The 19,853-nt window shown below is 41.3% G+C and overlaps 1 protein-coding gene and 1 long non-coding RNA gene across 4 annotated transcripts; one reads left to right on the top strand and one right to left on the bottom strand.

The window, feature by feature from the left end:
- Window positions 1-1,157: 1,157 nt before the first annotated feature.
- LOC128773430 (uncharacterized) lies at window positions 1,158-1,569 on the bottom strand. Its single transcript, XR_008417661.1, has 2 exons — window positions 1,377-1,569; window positions 1,158-1,250 (listed from the first exon to the last, which is right to left on the bottom strand). It is a non-coding gene; the product is annotated as an uncharacterized LOC128773430 (long non-coding RNA).
- A 53-nt stretch (window positions 1,570-1,622) lies between these two features.
- On the top strand, window positions 1,623-12,976 carry MRPS21 (mitochondrial ribosomal protein S21). Of its 3 annotated transcripts, none has more exons than XM_019433003.2 (3): window positions 1,623-1,698; window positions 2,111-2,226; window positions 12,188-12,976. In XM_019433003.2, the coding sequence occupies exons 2-3, from the start codon at window positions 2,144-2,146 to the stop codon at window positions 12,366-12,368; spliced, it is 264 nt and encodes an 87-aa protein (XP_019288548.1). In that variant the 5' UTR covers window positions 1,623-1,698; window positions 2,111-2,143; the 3' UTR covers window positions 12,369-12,976. The 3 variants fall into 3 exon arrangements, with proteins under 3 accessions (XP_019288548.1, XP_019288550.1, XP_019288549.1); XM_019433005.2 differs by having other exon boundaries at window positions 1,649-1,698; window positions 2,098-2,226; XM_019433004.2 differs by lacking the exon at window positions 1,623-1,698 and adding an exon at window positions 1,717-1,929.
- The last annotated feature ends 6,877 nt before the right edge of the window (window positions 12,977-19,853 follow it).

The raw sequence follows: 19,853 nt of genomic DNA, 5'->3' as shown, positions 1-19,853 counted from the left end.
TCTCCCTCTTTCTGTGCCCCTCCCCTGCTCACACTGTCTCTGTCTCTCTCAAAATAAATAAGCTTAAAAAAAAAAAAAGGCGTCAGCAAGGGTCAATCAGATAGTAAATATTTTAGGCTCTGTTCCAACACCCAAGTCTGCCATTGTAACCCAAAGCAGCCATACCTAATATGTAAACTAATGAGCACAACTGTGTTCCAATAAAGCTTTGCTTAACAAAAATGAGTGGAACTGGATTGACCTGTAGGCAATAAATTGGAGACTAATGGTTTAAGTGACAGGACATGTGAGTATCAGAGTTTGGATAGAAATCAGATCTCTTGACTTCTAAACCAGTGCTTTCCCATCATGTTATCCTGTTGCCTATATAATTTATTTTGCATTTATTATATGCTGATGTTTTACTATTTAACTTTCACGTCTACCATACTGTGTTCTGGTGGTCCAAGAGGCACTGGAATGGTATCAAAAACGTCTAACAAAGAGCAGACATTTAATAAAAGTTTGTTAATAAGCATAGTAATGTTCCAGTCTAGCATTAGTTTGATACTTTGAACCTGGCTTAGTTTGAGGCTTTTGTTTTTTGTGAGTTCTATTAGCGTAACTGATGAGGATGCAACTGTGTGTGTGCTGGTGCACGCCTGTGCATGTTAGGGGAAGTATGCAAAAAAACCGTATTACACAAGTACCTGCTTGTGTACCTTTCTTCTTTCGAGCCTTTCCCTACTGTTTTCCAGTAGCTCCTAGATCTGAATTTATATGAATAACCGCAAATGGAAATGTAGAAGTAACAGAGACAAATAAAATAAAAGCGGTTTCCACAGTGAAGAAGAAATAAAGGAGATGTTTCTACTAGGTCTCCCTAAGAGGCAAAGGGATAGAAGTCGACATAAAAAGAGTCTTCAGTTCAGGGCACTTGGCCGGCTCAGTCCGTGGAACATGTGACTCTTGATCTGGGGGTTGTGGGTTCCAACCCCAAGCTAGGTGTGGAGATTGCTTAAGAACAAAATCTTAAAAAGAAAAGGAGGGGGAGGTGGAGGAGGAGGAGGTTGGAGGAGGAGACTTCGATTCTAAAACCTGAAGGTGTTTCCCAATTCCTTATTTCGTAATTTCATTTTATTTCGTGAAATGCCTGGGCAGATGATTTCATAGGCAACTCGTGGTTTGTTCATTTCTTTTCCTTCCTTTTTAAGCAGATGAGGGGTTTGAAGCTGTTTTTCCCGGAGAGCAGATCTCAAAGAATCTGTGTCCTTTGAGAAAACAGGAAGCGTGTTCAGGAAGCTTTGCCTATTTCTCTCATTTTTCTTCCAGAAAAAGAAATCTGGAAATATCTGTTACAGATTTGATAGGATTTAGGGATACGGAATCGCGCTGACCTCAGACATGGAGGGAGGAGAAGGCGAGGAACCAGTTTTGGGGGGACTTTAAGGCAACGGATATTTTGCTTTGTCCGGCGTGGCGTCCGGAGTGGAGGCGTCGGGAGTCCGGCAGGAGGCGTGAGGGGGCGTGGAGAATCCGTCAACTCGGGCTGGAAGCAATATTGCCATGCTTTCCACACAGGTGTTTTCTTCTACCCCTCCCCCGCCCCCCCCCCCCCGCCCGCCACAGCCAGTACTTCTTCGCGCGGCGCAGGAGATTACGTATTTCCGCTTCCGGCCGCGAGCCAGCTTCCCGGAGGCTGGTTCCGGAGGGCGTGGGGTGAGGAACCAGGGCTGGCAGTAGGGAAAGCAGGGCGGGTGTGGCGGGAAGGGAGGCTTGCGCGTGGTTGCCCCTCTTCGTAAAGACCTAGAAAGACTCCGTTCCCAGCCCTCAGCCCCAACACTCCTGGGAACGTGAACGATAACGGAGTACGCTGCGGCGCCTCCCCGTCTTCCTGTGCCACGACAACTCCGTGGTGCCCCCCTGCTGCCACCTCTTCCGTAGGCTAGGGTGTGTATTGCCACAGAGAACTAGGCAGGCTTTATAACGATTCACGTATGCTAAGATATGAGGACGTTGCTTTTCCAGATCCTGAGTAAGCCACTCGATAGAGCGGGCATTCTGTGTTTTTGTTGTTGTTGTTTTAACCTGGTCTCTGTACTTTCCTCCCCCTTTCAGCACTGTCCTTTAGATCCTGCAGAGTGAGGATTTAAACCCCAAGGTGATGGCAAAACATCTGAAGTTCATTGCCAGGACTGTGATGGTACAGGAAGGAAATGTGGAAGGTGCATACAGGACCCTAAACAGGTAACCAGAATCGTGCCTAGACCAGCTGTCTTGGGAAGTGTGGTGGTTATTCGCTCCCTTAGTTTTTTATCTTAAAGATGAAGTTTCTCCCAAAACCTGTCTGAAGTTTGTTTATACACAGCCTGAATTCTCTCCCCAAGACTTAAGGAACCCAAAGGGAAAACCAAGTTATAACGTGGTTGGGAAGCAGGAATGTAGTGCATGATAAATAGAAAGCTGAGAGAGGGATTGGCAGAGGACAAGGCTAATGGAAAGACAAATTCAGATTTGGGATCTTGGAGAAGCAAGCAAGAGATGTAAAAGTATAACAGGTTTAGAGGAAGGTTACAGCATAAGCAAAAACATACAAGTGGAAATGAACTGGGTGTAGAGGAGCTGTATTGATTGGTTCTGAATGCTACATTACGAGATTTAGAATGGCTGTAATAAAGAATGTCTTACTATCATACTTAGGCCAATAGTTCCTTAGTCTTACCTTGCCACTGGCTGTAAGTCTTTTGATTTTCTGGCTTGCTTCATCATTTTCTCTCCCCAGTGTAAAACAGTTTGGAGAAACAAATGCTTGTTGAGTTGAATTATCAAAGAATTGTATGGGGGAGACTGGGTGGCTCAATTAGGGATCTCACTCTTGGTTTCGGCTGAGGTCATGATCTCACGGTTTATGGGTTTGAGCCCCAAGTCAGGCTCCTAACTGACAGTGTGAAGCCTGCTTGGGATTCTCTCTCACCCACCCCCTGCCCTTCCCCTGCTTATACACTCTCAAACAAATCAACTTAAAAACTAACTCAAGTAAGTTAATTGTAGGAAAGAGATATTAAGAGATTATATGAGTTGGGCTTCCACCTTAAAGCCAATAAGGTGGTAGCTTTATTTCACAAGTAAGGGAAGCTTAGGACATTTAAATTACGTTTCTTGAATCACACAATTACTGAATGGAAGAGAGGAGTGCAAAACACACCTTTCGAGTGCGGTGCTCATTGCTTTATGTCACTAGATTGTTTACTACTTCCTCTGGAAAAATAAACACCTGTTTCATTAATTTTCGAGTTAAGAATCTTTATTTGATTGGGTTTATTAGTGGGGTTCTTGGGGACTGAGAGGGTAAATGAAAGATGATCTAGTTCTTAGCAGAGTTTTAGGTGTGGGTGGTTGGATGGCAGAAGACCATAATAAATGAGGACCAAGATGCTGTCAGAAGCTGTGTAATCAAGAAGTTGCAGGCTTAAGATGGATTGTGTGTCTTTTAAAAGGATCTGGTCTTAGGTCTCAGCCCCATTACTTCATTCTGTGTTTGTGCATACCAATCCTGTCCTTGGGTGGAAGCTGTTTCCTAAAGATACTCCATTAAGTACTGGATAGTAAGATACACTATATTATTTTTTTCTGTGGCTGCTCATTCCCAGCTCTTTCCTATTTCAGACCCAGTGGCATGTCTGTGAGAGGGTTGAGATGTCTAATGACCTTATATATATAGACCTTACATATTTCTGCCTTTATATTAGAAGCACAAAATAAATGTCTTTAAAGACTCAGTAGTGAATTAGCTAGTGAGATGAAATGCTGAATTTGGGAAAAGTCTTACAGATTCCTTCACCCTTTTTCTGACCTTTCTCTGTAAGTCTTTGATTTATTTTGGTAGATTTAGATGGGTCTGTTAGCCAGGGTGATTGAGATGTTTGTATTATTGAAGGATGTCAAAGGGCAGCTGTTATTTGATGATGAAACATATTTCCAAAGGCTCAGCTTTAGCTCTCCTAACCTCCCCTGTTCCTAAAGTGCAAATAACACAAAAGCAAAAAATTGATTTTTTTAAAAGAAATTAGCTGCTTTGGGGCTGTCTGGGTGGCTCAGTCAGTTAAGCCTCCAACTCTTGATGATTGAGCCCCGCCTTGGGCTCTGTGGTGACAGCACCCTGTCACCTCCCTGCTTACTCTCATACATACTCTCTCTTAAAATAAATAAATAAAACATAGGTAGGCATTATGTGTTTGCTATGATAATTGGAAGTCATTGTAAGGAAATTTTTACCCTTTTGGTTTTGCTTTTTGGTGATTTGTTTATTTATTTTGAATGATTGAGAGTTTGCTTTAGGAATCTGTTTTCACATCCCTGTTTCCCTTTTTTTTCCTCTCTCCCTTTTTTTAAAAAATATTTACTTGAGAAGGAGAGAGAGAGGGAGACATAGTATGAGTAGGCGAGGGGCAGAGACAGGAAGACACAGAATCTGAAGCAGGCTCCAGTGTCTGAGCTGTCAGCAGAGCCTGATGTAGGGCTCGAACTATGAACCATGAGATCATGATCTGAGCTAAAGCCCAGCGCTTAACCCACTGAGCCACCCAGGCACCCCTCCCCATATTTCTTTTAAGATTATCTTTTTGTAGGTGAATGGCAGTTCACACATACTTTTTTCCTGGGTCGAAGTTGCCATGTTGGGGGCAAGTATTACAGTAGTGATTTTGTTTTTAAGGAATGTGTATATTTTTTAATGTTTATTTTTGAGAGAGAGAATGTGAGTAGGGGAGGGGCAGAGAGAGGAAAGACAGAAGATCCAAAGCGGGCTCCACATTGACAACAGTGAGCCTGATATGATGCTCAAACTCATGAACTGTGAGATCATGACCTGATCCAAAGTTAGAGGCTTCACTAGCTGAGTCACCCAGGCACCCCTACACTAGTGATTTTTATAGTCGTTGGGGAAGATACTTATTTTGTCAATTTGCATTCAGTCTTTGGGAAGCTACATTTCTATTCCTTTTAATCTTGGGGTGTTAGATATATATATGCCATAAATTGTATTTTAGCTTTGGGGAAAAAATGAACAAGTATTTTGCTCTTAGAACAATTTTCTAGGCAAGGACTTTAAACATGAAAATGTGAGCCAGCTGGTTCTGGAGTATCCCAGTCTTCCTGTCAAACAGTATTTTTTGACGTAATTTTATTTTTCTCTGCTTTTTCCTAATCTCTCTGGCCACCTTTTCTGTATATCTGTCTTACATCCCAGGCTTCTCCTTATCTCTCAGCTTTCTGATGTTTCATAGTTTAAAAATTAGTCTCATGTTCTGTGGTCTAATTACAGCAGTAGGTAGGAAACCAAATGAGATGAGTGGGAGGTGGTTAAAGCTTTGGCGTGTTTGGAGCAAAAACGTAGTCTTACAAAGGAAACGGCCTATGTGTCTGCCCAGTGAGACCACCACAAAATGCTTGTTATATAACCAAGTGCCCTGGGATGAGGAGATGGAAAGTGGGGGTTGCTAGGAAGCCCTGCATGATTGGCTGGCCCCCAATCAAGGAAAGGCAAGCACACTGGAAGTATGCCCAGTTGACCCCTTTTATTCCTGGTAGGCCAGCTTCTGGGCCCATTGGGTCCTTGTGTATACATGTTACCCTGCCGTAGGCTGGCTACACTGACATGTGAGTTTGCCACACCCAACCTCCCCCAGCCCAGGCAGCTCAGCTACTTTTACATAATCTGATGAATTCCACTAAAATTGGCAGTTGATTTCTCCTTCAGTGTTAGTTTGCCAGGTGCCTGAACTCTAGCTGATCTGTTTACTCTAAAGCTTTTGATCTGCTAGTCCTTGAGCTACATTTGGAAGCAGAAGTAACACCCTCATTATTAACACCCTTTCTATTTACTTCATGAGTTCTTTTTATTTATTTATTTATTTTATTATTTATTTTTATTTTTTATTTTTGATAGAGACAGAGCACAAGTCGGGGAGGGGTAGAGAGAGAAGGAGACACAGAATCTGAAGCAGGCTTCAGGCTCCAAGCTGTCAGCACAGAGCCCAGTGCAGGGCTTGAACTCATGAATTGTTATGACTTGAGCCAAAGTTGGACGTTCAACTGACTGAGCCACCCGGGTGCCCCTCTATTTACTTCATGAGTTCTACAAAACTCTTCCTGCATCCTTTTTTATTAAAAATGAGTTGAGATGCCTGGGTGGCTCAGTTGGTTAGGCATCCAACTTCAGCTCAGGTCATGGTCTCATGATTTGTGGGTTCAAGCCCCGTGTTGGGCTCTGTGCTGACAGCTCAGAGCCTGGAGCCTGCTTCAGATTCTGTGTCTCCTCTCTCAGCCCCTTCCCTGCTCATACTCTGTCTCTCTCAAAAATAAACATTAAAAAATATTTTTAAAAAATGAGTAGATGCCTCTACTGTAGGGACTCTGGAGCTTTGGAAGGTAATCTGTGCTTTTTTTTTTTTTAATTTTTTTTTAACGTTTATTTTTTATTTTTGAGACAGAGCATGAACAGGGGAGGGTCAGAGAGAGAGGGAGACACAGAATCTGAAACAGGCTCCAGGCTCTGAGCTGTCAGCACAGAGCCTGACGCAGGGCTCGAACTCACGGACCGCGAGATCATGACCTGAGCCGAAGTCGGATGCTTAACCGAGTGAGCCACCCAGGCGCCCCAATCTTTGCTTTTTTAAGATAACTAGAAATGTCAGGGTAAGGGTTAGAGTAGTTAGAACCATCCAGGGAATACTGTTTGGCAATGGTGTTATCATTTTGTTGGGGACTACGATCTTTTCATCCTTTCCCTTCCTCCACTCTTAGATCCTTCTGTTACTTTTTTCTTATCTTGCTTTTTTGCCTGAGCACACAGGCATTTACTTGGAAAGGTGATCACTTCTGTTTCAAACCCTTGGAAACTCCAGTAGGTTACCTGAGTATGTGTCTAAACTCCCTTCTCCTTTTGCAGATTTCTTTCCTCCTCCTTTTAAACTGTCTTTTTCATTCCATTAGGATTTTCTTCCTAGTAAAGTCATATCCGGGGTCCCCGATTTTTTTAATCGTTTCTCCTCAAACACAGTCTCTGTGTCCTTTTTATAATTTATATCCAATCTTTTTATTTTCCCAGAGACTTTTTTCTGTTGTTTCTCTAATGTATTAGACTAGTCCAAAAAGTGGCCTTCATCAGACAGCAGTAAACAAGATCCGGACGGATGTCTGGGTCATCCCTTTCCCTCAGTGTGCCGTGTCTTCTTGGCTTCCGTTTTTTTACTCTGAGGAGCCCAGCCCAGCCCTTTCCTTCCTCAGGGTCTCCTTTGCCCATAGGCCCCACAATAATTTGTCTTCTGAACCTTGTGGTTTTTGTTTGAGAAGCAGAATGCTACTATAGAACACTGCACTTAAGATCTAGATTCTACTTCTAGCTCCATTTTGTGACCTTGGGCAGGTCAGTCTCTCTGGACTTCCATTTCCTGAAGATGACATTATCTGCTTAATTTTATAGGATTGTATTAGGGTCATGGATGTGAAAATGCTGTCTAAACTCTCATGTTACATCTTAGGAAAGGTAATATTATTGAGGCTTTCTGAGCTATTATAAAGGTGCTTAATCCCTTGAGCTACGGACATTTGTCAGTCACCCAGAGGATTCTTTTTTTTTTTTTTTTTTAAGTTTATTCTGAGAGAGCGCGAGACAACACGCACAGGTGTGGGGCACAGGCAGAGAGAGGGGGAGAGAGAATCCCAAGCAGTCTTTGCATTCTCAGCACGGAGTCCCACGTGGGGCTCAAATTCAATGAACCGTGAGATCATGACTGAGCTGAAATCAAGAGTTAGACATTTAACCGACTGAGCCACCCAGGCTCCCCTAGAGGATTCATTTTTATCATACATTTACTGATAATACGCTCTTTGCTAAGCATTACGTTAAATACAAAAATGTGTAAATTCATTTTAAAAAATGAATAAATTCATTTACAAAAATAATCTCTAACATTAGAAAGCACAAACTCCAATAAGGGAGATTTTAAAAATTAAAAAGAAAATGGGTGCCTGGTGGCTCAGTTGGTTAAGCATCTGACTTCAGCTCGGGTCACAATCTCACAGTTCATGAATTTGAGCCCCATGTCAGGCTCTGCACTGGCAGTGTGGATTCTGTCTCCCTCTCTCTCTGCCCCTCCCCCTTCTTGCACTCTGTCTCTGTCAAAAATAAATAAATAAACCTTTTTTTTTTTTTTAAGTAAAAAGGGGCACCTGGGTAGGTCAGTTGGTTAAGCATCCGACTTAAGCTCAGGTCGTAATCTCACAGTTTGTGAGTTTGAGCCCCACATTAGGCTGTGTGCTGACAGCCTGCAGCCTGGTTCAGATTCTGTGTCTCCCTCTCTCTCTCTGCCCCTCCCCTGCTCATGATCTGTATCTCTCTCTCTCTCTCTCTCTCTCTCTCTCTCTCAAAAATAAACATCAATTTTTTTTTTTTTTTTTTTTTTTTTTTAAAAGACGGGGTGCTTGGCTGGCTCAGTTGGAGGAGCATGTGACTCTTGATCTCAGGGCTGTGAGTTCAAACCCCACATTGGGTGTAGAGATTACTTGATAACAAATTTTTTTAAAAACTTACAAAATAAGTAAAAATTGAAAAGATAGAACATGGTTAAATATGATATTGTCTGATCAGTGCTTTATAAGAGGCATTAACTGTGGTATGGCATTGGTTTTCCCTAGACCATTAGCAGCAACATCACCTGGGAACTTACTAGAAATGCAAATTCTTGGGCCCTACCCTAGACCTATGGAGTCAGAAACTAAAGGTGACACAGCGATCTGTTTAAGTTTTCCATGTGATTGCTGCATGCTAAAGTTTGAGGACCACTGTGCTTTGGGAACAGAGGGAAGAAGTGATCAGACTCTACTGTAATTCTTGTATAATTGTCCTCTCTACTATACAGCAGGGGGAGGGAACCATATTTAGGTTTGTTTTCTATAGCATTTAACACAGTATCTGGTACCGATTTCGGATTCCATGAAAACTTCATTCCATGAAGACCAGTTAGATGCTTATGTCTGGAGTCCAGACACAAGATGATAAGGACAATAATTAGAGCTGTGGCCACAGGAAAGGAGAGAAGGAAGAGATCTAAGAACTATTTCAGGTTATAGAATTCATAGGATATGGTAACTGTGGGTGTAGAAGTAAAAAAAAAAAAAAAAAAAAGGCCTAGTCCAGGAACACACAGATTTTTAGCTTGAGTAACTGGTGATGTCATTAACACTATAGATTTTAGAAGACAGTAACTTTGGTCTGTGTAGGTTTTGAGGCAATTGGAAATAACAGTCTAGCTCTAAGGTAAGTTTGGGACTAGAGTTAAAGAGTCAACCGTGTCTGCATCAGTTCTCAGTTGAGGCTGAGAATCACCTGGCAGTATTTCAGAACATTTCCAGTGCATAACCCCACTCTAGACCAATTAAATCAGAATCTCTAGGGGCACCTGGGTGGCTCAGTCAGTTAAGCATCTGACCCTTGATTTCGGCTCAGGTCATGATCTCATGGTTTGTGAGTTCAAGCCCTGCATCGGGCTCTGCGCTGACAGTGCAGAGCCTGCTTGGGATTCTCTCTCTGCCCCTCCCCCGCTCGCTTTCTCTGTCTCTCAAAATAAATAAAAATTAAAAAAAAAAAAATCTCTGAGGAATGGTGCCCAGGAATCAGTACTTTTTAAAAAACCTTCTAGAGGATGACTCCACTGTGCATTGGGGCTCACTGGTAAAGGTTAAGGAAGTCATGAAGAACCAGAAAGACAGAGGTTTTCAGTCAGAATCTGGAGGGATGCCAACATTTAAGAGTAAATTGAGGAAGAAAGGCAGCAAGGATATGGAGTCTTTTGGTCTTTGGTGCCCTACTTCTCTATTGTAAGATTCTAGTGTTGGATCCAACATGATTTTTGGGCATGACTATGTTTCCAGTAGAACCTGAATTATCTGCTTCTCCTGTTTCTGGGAATTTGCAGCAATTCCCTTGCCTCACATTTCCCTACCACTAACAAACTGATCTATACAAATAAGATTTTCTAGTAGCCTATAAATCATTCTTTTTTTTTTTTTTAATGTTTATTTATTTTTGAGAGAGAGGGAGACAAAGTGTGAACAGAGGAGGAGCAGAAAGAGGGAGACACAGAATCTGAAGCAGGCTCTGAGCTGTCAGCACAGAGCCTGATGTGGGGCTCGAACTCACAAACTGTGAGATCATGACCTGAGCCAAAGTCGGATGCTCAACCAACTGAGGCACCCAGGTGCCCTAATCATTCTTAATATGAAACAACAGGAGCCTGGGAGAGGATCCCATAGGACACTGGTTCCCAAGTCTATTCACATTTGTAATTTACCCAAAGCTCACATCTTTTCAAGTTCATGTTCAATGTATTATTGTTATTTTGGGCTTTGTGGTATAACATAGCAGCAAAAAATAGGGTTTCCTGCTGGGCAGAAGTAGCTGGTGGTTTCTCTTATTTTGATTTCCTTTTTCCTCTATCCCCCTTCTTCCACTTAACCTCCTTATCTCCAATTGTGTTTGTGACTGACTTTTTACCTGTAGTAAAAGGCCAGGGTGAGCAGGAAGGGGGCCATGTAAACAGTGCCAGGAATGGAGGGCAGCAGCAGATGCCTCCAGACCTCCTGAGGACCAACTGGTGATGGGTTGAGAGGGAGCAACAAATTACAGATTGGAGCCACAGCTCTCAGGAGCCTGGGGATGGGTAGCTTATAGAAGCCTGATGTCTTTGTGGGAGAACAAAGAGGTGAGTTTGAGTTAGATATGTTTTAAATCCAACAAGAGGAGCTGCATTGCAAGGAATTGGGTGGGCAGGAGAAAACAGATTGAGCTCAATTTTATGGACCCTTAACGATTAATAAAACATAGTTTCTGCCTTCAGAGGCTGTCAGTCTAATGAGGGAGATGTCTGTATAAATAATAAAATGGCAGAATGAAATAACTGCTAAATAGGTATACAATAAAATAAATGATTTTCTCTAAAAAGATGAGAAACCTTTTTGGAGAGGTGGCATGTAGGTTTGGCATGAAAAAGATGAGGGAAAATTTCACTCAGAAGGTTGGCAACTGGGGGTGCCTGGGTGGCTCAGTCAGTTAAGCATCTGACTTGGGCTCAGGTCATGATCTCACAGTCCGTGGGTTCAAGCCCCGCGTCAGAATCTGTGCCGACAGCTTGGCGCCTGGAGCCTGTTTCACATTCTGTGTCTCTCTCTGCCCCTCCCCTACTCGTGCTCACTTGTTCTCTTTCTCTCTATCAAAAATAAACATTGAAAGAAAGATTTAAGAAGGTTGGCAACTGGAAGTAGGGGTGGCATTCTAGGCTGAGAAAGCAGCTTGAGTAAAGACTTGGTATCAGCGTGTTCAGGGAGCAATCTGTAAAGTAGTGTGGTTAGAGCATGTGTACATGGCAAATGATGGGTGAAGCTGTTATTTAATGTTCCCATTTGTATCATTAGTGTATCATTGAGCCTCTTCTTTCCCCAAGTAGGCCCAGGGATATCTCAGGCCTCCAGACTTCAGCTGTATCAACCAGTTAATGCGATGGGATGGCTTTTGCAACTAGGGATGGCTTTTGCAACTAAGGAACATGTAGGAATCACCCCCTGGTGATTTATTTTTTCCTACTACAAATGACTTATTCCATCTGAAGATTCTGAAATGATCCCTTGGTTGAGAATCACTGCCATAGAGAGCCACTCCTTTTTTTTTTTTTTTTTTTTTTTGAGTTAATTTATTTTGAAAGAGAGAATGTGAGCGAGGAAGGGTTAGACAGGGAGAAAGAGAGAATCCCAAGCAAGGCTCTGCACTGTTAGCCCGCAGCAGGGTTTAAACTCACAAACCGTGAGGTCATGACCTGACCCGAAACCAGGAGTCTGATGCTTAACTCACTGAGCTACCCAGGCACTGTTCTTACAGGACTCTGTCACATCCCTCAGGTGTGCTGTGGTAGAAAAAAGATTGAAAACATAACCTTGACCATAAACTTCCCAAGAGCAAGGACTATGTAATTACTTTTTTATATCCCACAAATTCCTGTTTGGGGCCTCTGTAAGTAGGCAGTTAATGCTATATAACCACCATTTCACATAATTTTTATAGACACCAGTTGTTTGGCCAGTTGGCTTCTGGCCATCTGTGAAATTCAGAAAGAATGAGCCCAGGTTTCTAACTTTACTGCCTGCCCTTACACAGAATTCTCACCATGGATGGGCTCATTGAGGACATTAAGCGACGGCGGTACTATGAAAAGCCTTGTCGCCGACGACAGAGGGAAAGCTATGAAACCTGCCGGCGGATCTACAACATGGAAATGGCTCGCAAGATCAACTTCTTGATGCGAAAGAATCGGGCAGACCCATGGCAGGGCTGCTGAGGCCTGTGGATTGTAGGCCCAGTATGAAAATCCCTTTCCAGCTGTCTCCTTCCTATCTCAAACCTCATTTTTTCTCCCCCTTTTTATAATAATAAACTCAATCACATATATGCAAGAAGGCCTGCATATATAGAAGTAATCCCGTAGTTACCAATGGACCCTCTCTTTTATTAAGTGAAGGAGAAACTGAGTCAAAAAGTAGTCTAGGAATAGAATGGTGATTACCAAGGGCTAGTGGGGAGTGGGGAATTACTGTTTAATGGGTACAGAGTTTCAGATGGGGATGGTGAAAAAGTTCCAGAGACAGACAGTGGTGATACACAACAATGTGAATGTACTTAATGCACTTAAATGGTTAAAATGGCAAATTTTGTGTATGTTTAGCTATAATATTTAAGTAGTCTAGGAGAGGTGAGAAGCTTTTCTAAAATATAGCAGAATAGATCTATGATTTTTTTACCCAATTCTTACGAAACCCAAATCAAGACCTTATTATTGGAAAAGCACCTGTTACTCTTCACTGAACTGTCCCTCCCCACCAACTGTTAGATAAAAGGAGAGGAAGCATGTATGTATTTGGAATAAATTTTGCTACTGAAATACCCATCGACCAGACTAGAGTGCCAGAATCCTTGCCCAGAGGAATCCTTAAGATAAATCTAACACTCCTGTGTCTGTCTTTCCCTTAGTTTTTCTAAAGGAGGATAGTGGAGAAGAATTAAAGCAGTAGGTGGATGGTAGAAAAGAGGGAATGGGAGAGTATTAAGAGATTAAGGGCATAGAGCCAGAAATATCTACAGCAGTGATAATCAAAGTGTGGTCTTTGGATCAGCAGTATCAACATCACCCAAAAAATTATTTGAAATGCAAATTCTGAGACCTACTTTAGACTTTATGAATTGGAAATTAGGATTAGAGCCCAGTAATCTAGTTTAACAAGCCCTACAGGTGATTCTGATGCCTGCTCAAGTTGTAGAACCACTACCCCATACTACTCAAAGTAATTTCCAGGCAGAGATCCCCACCATCACTGCTACTTGTCAACACGCATTCTTGGGTATGTGATCACTGTAGGAAGACTAGCTGCTCTGCTTGTTTCCTTTGGCCTTGGCCCCCTGACAGCCACGCTGCTAGTAAAGAGTTGGTGCCAATCCCTGTAGGAGAAATGCAGTGAGTAGGTGGAGCGACAAGCTCACTTCTCACCCAGGCTCCAGCCCTCAGTCTGGGGTTTAAAAAGGAAGTAAACTAAGTCCCTGGCTTCTCCAGATTACTAGTGTTCAAACATTGCCCCCTTGTGGTAAAGCAGCATGAAATCACATTTCTCTAGTCTTAATTTTAGTCTTCTCTCCCTTTCACAATTACCATATTTCTTGATTAGGCAGGCCTGCAAGAAGACGTGCTGGAACCACTGTTCCTTGTCTTGCAAGGCTTGATCGTCTTCCCCTCATCAGGCCCATGGTGAATAAAGCATAGAAGTAGCTTAGAGAAGATCTGGTCCTTGCCCTCCAGTAACTTGTGGTTGGAGAAATTCTTTATAGACTGTGTTCAGTTTTGTTATTTTTGTACAACTTCATTTTCAAGTTATACGTTGGTACTTCTGAATCCCTTTTCAGTCCCTGAATTTGGTCTTTAATATATGACTTTTGCGTGATTTTGAGCCATGGCATTGTTTCACCTCCTGCCAATTGCTGTTGCTAAAGATTAAAGGCCTGACCTTGGCCAAAATGGAAGGGTATGTTTGTGACAGTAGAGCCAGGCCTGTTACTTGGCAGTGTTCCTCTGAGATTACAGTTGCTTCTGAGCTCCCTCCAAAATATCAAGCGGCGGCTAAGATCTGGAATTTCCTTCATCTCTAAAATTATCCTCTGCTTGTTCTAGTCATTCATCCTGACCATTGTCCGTGTCCCCCAGAGCAGTGAACAGGGAGGTTTTAGCAGATAGCCCCTTTGAAAGGCCTCATGGAAAAGGGGTAACTGGCTGGCTGCCTGAATTCCAGTCGGCTTGTGCTGTTGTGGCAGGGAGAAAGATGTCCTTTCTGTTCTGAGAAGCTACAAGATACCTCATGGTCATACAATAAGTAGAAAATTCCTTAATCATTTGTCCCTGGTGGGTTTAGGAAGGGTGGTTTGGGGTTTACCCAGTTACACAGTGATAGATACAACACCTACTATCGTGATCTTCAGCATCTGTGACATTTCCTAGATGTCCACTGGATTTGCTCTGGCAGGTTGATTCTAATCATACATAATTTAAGAATCATAAAATGTTTAGTGCTCTGGAAACAGGTATCCATTTAAAACTGGGACTCTGTTGTTTAACTCTAACATTGTACTTTAATGCTTTCAGAAGTGTACTAAGTATGAAATGAGAGTTTCCCTATCTGTTGGCTGCAAACATTGAGGAATAGTAACTCACTGAATATTGACAAGGTAAAGTAATAATGGAGTGATGTGTTCAATGTAAGTAATTGAAAGGAAAATGTTGGAGCTTCCACTGTGTGCCAGTTATCTTACATAAGTAGTTTTTTACTTAGATCTGGATTTGATCATGACCTTGGCAAGTTATTTAACATAAAATCTAGTTTTCCCTGTAAAATGAGAATAATTGAATATACAGGTTTTTGGTGAGAATTTAATGAGATCATGAATTTTAAGTACTCAGCATGGTATCTGGCACATAGAACTCAATAAATGTTAGCAGTAATCCCTCAGTTGTGCCAGACAGAAGCCTGATCATTGATTCCTCCTCCACACTCAACCATTGCTACATCTACTTAATCCCTGTTTTGAGGACTAAGTGCCACAACCCTAGTCCCAGCTACTGTCATAACTCTTCTGAATTACAACAGTCATTTAACCATTTTGCATCAGTGTCACCTGGCCTTCAGTCCCTCCACCCTTAGGTCAGAATGATTCTTCAAAAATGCAGCCTTGATCATTTCACTTTCCTGCTTAAGTAGGTAATTGGTTCCCACTGTTTTCAAGATAAAATCCAAACTACTAGCATGGCATTTAAGGCCCTTCGTGACTGAGTCATGCTTTTCAGATTAGGCACTTGATGCCCTCAAATGCACTTCTGGGATGTCCTGTTTTCTCTCCCTGCCTATATAGCAGCTCTCAGTTCTCCGAGATGACTAACCTGATCTCTTTACCAACTTTTCTTCTCTTGAATTTATCTTTATAAGCTTACGATTGTAATAGTTTATTTCTATACTGTATTGTGATTTATCGCTTATTTGCCTTTCTCCCTCCATTATATTTTCAGTTACGTGGGGGTAACTTTGTTGTTGTTTTTGAACCAGTATATTCCCAATGCCCCAGTATAATGCCCAGTATTTAAATGCTCAATAAATACATTTTTTTAAGATTTTTTTTGAGAGAGAGCATGCGAGGGGCAGAGGGAGAGAGAGACTGCAGAGTGTGGAGCCTAGAGTGGGGCTCTAGCTCACGAACTGTGAGATCATGATCTGATCCGAAGTTGGACGCTTAACTGACTGAGCCACCCAGGCAGCCCTTAAGATTTCAAGCCACACCCAGGGTGAGGCATGAACTTACAAGCCCAAGATCAAGAGTCGCAGGCTCTACCAACCGAGCCAGGCAGGCACTCCAGCATTCCAAATTCTTTATATCCTCACCAACACTTGTTATTTTCTGTTTTGTTTTTAAAATTTTTTTGCTAGTAGTCCTTCTAATGGGTCTGAGGTGATACCTCATTATGGGTTTTTTTTTTTTTTACTTGTGGGTTTGGATTTGCTTTTCTGTGATGACTAATGATGTTGAACATCTTTTCATGTGTTTATTGGCCATTTGTAGATCCTCTTTGCAGAAATGTGTATTCAAGTCCTTTACCCATTTTTGAATGTTTGTTTTTTGTAGTTGTTGAGTTAAAAGAGTTCTTTGTATATACTCTGGATATTAATCACTTACCAGATATATGACTCCTAAATGTTTTCTCCCATTCTGTGGGTTGTCTTTCTGCTCTCTTGATAGTGTCCTTTGATGCACAAAAGTTTTACATTTTGATGAAGTCCGATTTATCTATTTTTTGTTGCATGTGTTTTTGATATCATAGCCAAGAAATCATTGCCAAATTCAATGTCTTGAAGATTTTCCCCAATGTTTTCTTCTAAGAGTTTTATAGTTTCTGTCTGTAACTTTAGATCTTTGATCCATTTTGTGTTGATTTTTTAATATGATGTGAAGAAGGGGCCCAACTTTATTCTGTGCATATGGACACCCAGTTTTTTCTGTACCATTTATTCAACAGACTGCCCTTTCCCCATTGAATAGTCTTGGCACCCTTGTTAAAAACCCACCAGTCCATATATGTGAGGTTTTTTCTCGACTGTCTATTCTGTCTGTGGGTCTATATGCTGTCCTTATATGTGTCCTTATGCCAGTACCACAATAATTGTTTTACACATTATATTTAATCCTCACAATATTCTTTTTACATAGAGATTCCTATTCTCAATCACCTGAAGGAATCACACCTAGTACCTGGGAGACTAAGGATTTGAACCCATCTAATTCCAAACATTAGAAATAAAATCAGTTCCTAGAAAAACATTTCCCTCTGGGGAATTGAACCCAGACTGTTAAAAGCACTCAAACAGAATAAACTTACAACTCTGCAGAGTTGGAATCATTAACCTATTCAGACTTTGAGTGAATATTCTGTGAGACATTGGTATTAGGTGCTGTAGATACAATGAGGAAAGAAATGGACCCACAACTATATGGTCAACTAATCTTCAACAAAGCAAGAATGAATATCCAGTGGAAAGAAGACAGTCTGTTCAACAAATGGTGGTTGGGAAAACTGGACAGCAACATTCAGAAGAATGAAACTGGACCACTTTTTTACACCATACACAAAAATAAACTCAAAATGGATGAGAGAGCTAAATGTGAGACAGGAAACCACCAGAATCCCAAAGGAGAACACAGGCAACAACCTCTTTGACCTTGGTCACAGCAACTTCTTACTAGAAACATCTCTGGAGGCAAGGGAAACAAAAGTAAAAATGAACTATTGGGACTTCATCAAGATAAAACATTTCTGCACAGCAAAAGAAACAACAAAACTAAAAGGCAACCTATAGAATGGGGGAAGATATTTACAAATGACACATAATGACAAAGGGTTAGTATCCAAAATCTACAAAGAATTTATCAAACTTAACACCCAAAGAACAATCCAGTGAAGAAATGAGCAGAAGACATGAATAGACATTTTTCCAAAGAAGACATACAGATAGCTAACAGGCACATGAAAAGATGCTCAACATCATTCATCATCAGGGAACTACAAAACCACGATGAGATACCACCTCACCCATCAGAATGGCTAAAATTAACACAGAAAACAACAGATGTTGGTGAGATGCAGGGAAAAGGGAACCCTCTTACACTATTGGGAATGCAAACTGGTGCAGCCAGCCACTCTGGAAAACAGTATGGAGACTCCTCAAAAAGTTGAAAATAGAACTGCCTTATGATCCAGCAATTGTGCTACTAGGTATTTACCCCAAATACAGATTCGAAGGTGTATACGCATGTCGATGTTTATAGCAGCATTATAAACAATAGCCAAACTATAGAAAGAGCCCAAATGTCCATTGACTGATGATAAAGATGTGGTATATACAATGGAATATTACTCAGCCATCAAAAAGAATGCAAACTTGCCATTTGCAACAATGTGGATGGAGCTAGAGTGTACTATGCTAAGCAAGTAAGTCCATCAGAGAAAGACAAACATAATACGATTTCACTCATGTGGGACTTAAGAAACAAAATGGATGAACATATGGGAAAGGAAAAAAGAGGGAAGTAAACCACAAGAGACTCTTAATGATAGAGAACAAACAGGGTTGATAAAAGGAGGTGGGTGGGGTATGGGTTAAATGGGTGATGGGTATTAAGGAGGGCACTTGCTATGATGAGCACTGGGTGTTATATGTAAGTGATGAATCACTAAATTCTGAAACCAACATTAGACCATGTTAACTAGACTTTAAAAATATGAAAAAAGATACAATGGGGGAAGCTGAGGCATGAATAACTTGAGCAACATATTAGGGCTCCCTCAATTTGTTACCCAAAACTAAGCTTTATTCCATTATGTCATGCTGCACCATCAGGGAAGGTGGGTCTTAGTATATATTTCTCAAACTTCTTTGAAGCCAGCCTTTTAATACAAAAGTCTTATGTTCCCTGGGAAATTTTAATAACCTACTTAGAGAATAACTGCATTTTCTAGTGAGCCTGTCATCTAAGAAGACATCTTGGAATTTCATTTTCTGTAGTTTGTAATCTGATATAACAGAATAGTTTATTTCCCATACATGAAACTGTGCCATAATATTGGACGGGTTTTTTTCCGAACTATACTTTGCCCACATACATGCTTTTCAGAAGCTTTGGTTTAATGGTCAGTAAGGTTTAGAGCCTCATTTTGAAGAAAGGGAAAAATACAGGCTTACTGATAGAATGGGAAAATGAGTACTGTCAGGTCTTATTTATCATTTATTGAGCCTTTATTTGGTCTATCCTAGGTCCTGGAGATAAAAAAACAATGTGACACACAAAGCCTTAAGGCTTTTCCATTCTCTAGGTGAAAAACAGACCAGCGGGTTCTGAGGCCTGCAAGATCCGCTGCTGAAAAATACTCATTCTCTAGCTCAACAGATATTTAATTGTGCCAGGTGCTATTGTGGGCATTTATGATATATATCAATGACAATGATTCCTCTCTAAGTGTTTATTTATTTTGAGAGAGAGAGAGACAGAACATGAGCAGAGGAGGGGCAGAGAGGGAGAGAATCCCAAGCACTGAGGCCGATGTGGGGTTTGATCCCACAACCCTGGGATCATGACCTAAGCTGAAATTAAGAGTCAACACTCAACTGGCTGGGCCAGCCTGGTGCCCCTATTTTATTTTATTTTATTTTATTTTATTTTATTTTATTTTATTTTATTTTATTTTATTTTATTTCAAAATTTTATTTTAAGATTTTATTTTCAGTTTACTTCTTTTGAGAAAAAGAGCATACATGTGAGTGGGGTAGGGGTAGAGAGGGGTGTGGGGAGAGAATCCCAAGTATGGAGCCTGATAGCTGAAATCGAAAGTCAGATACTTAATGGACTGAAACACCCAGGTGCCTCAAGGATTCTTGTCTTTAAGTTTGTATTTTAGCAGAGGGAGTCATGATAAGCTATAAACATAAGTGAACTAGTAGAAGTACTGTGGAAAAAGAAAAAGATCCGGGAAATCAAGAGTACCCAACGGGCTTCAGAATTGAATAGGGTGGTCAGGAAGGTTTGCTGAAGTCATATTTGAATAAAAATCTGAAGGGGATGCAGGGAACAAATCCTATATCTGGATTAAGAACAATCCAGGCAGAAAGTATCAAGTCCAGAGGCCTTGAGGTGAAATTATCTTTGGTATGTTCAAGAAACAAAAGGGGTTAGGATTCTGGAG

This window comes from Panthera pardus, unplaced genomic scaffold, assembly GCF_024362965.1.
Source record: "Panthera pardus isolate Hobbes unplaced genomic scaffold, ASM2436296v1 HiC_scaffold_11, whole genome shotgun sequence".
Taxonomy (NCBI): domain Eukaryota; kingdom Metazoa; phylum Chordata; class Mammalia; order Carnivora; family Felidae; genus Panthera; species Panthera pardus.
The sequence above is the reverse complement of the archived record's forward strand: the minus strand, read 5'-3'. Positions and strand labels throughout refer to the sequence as shown.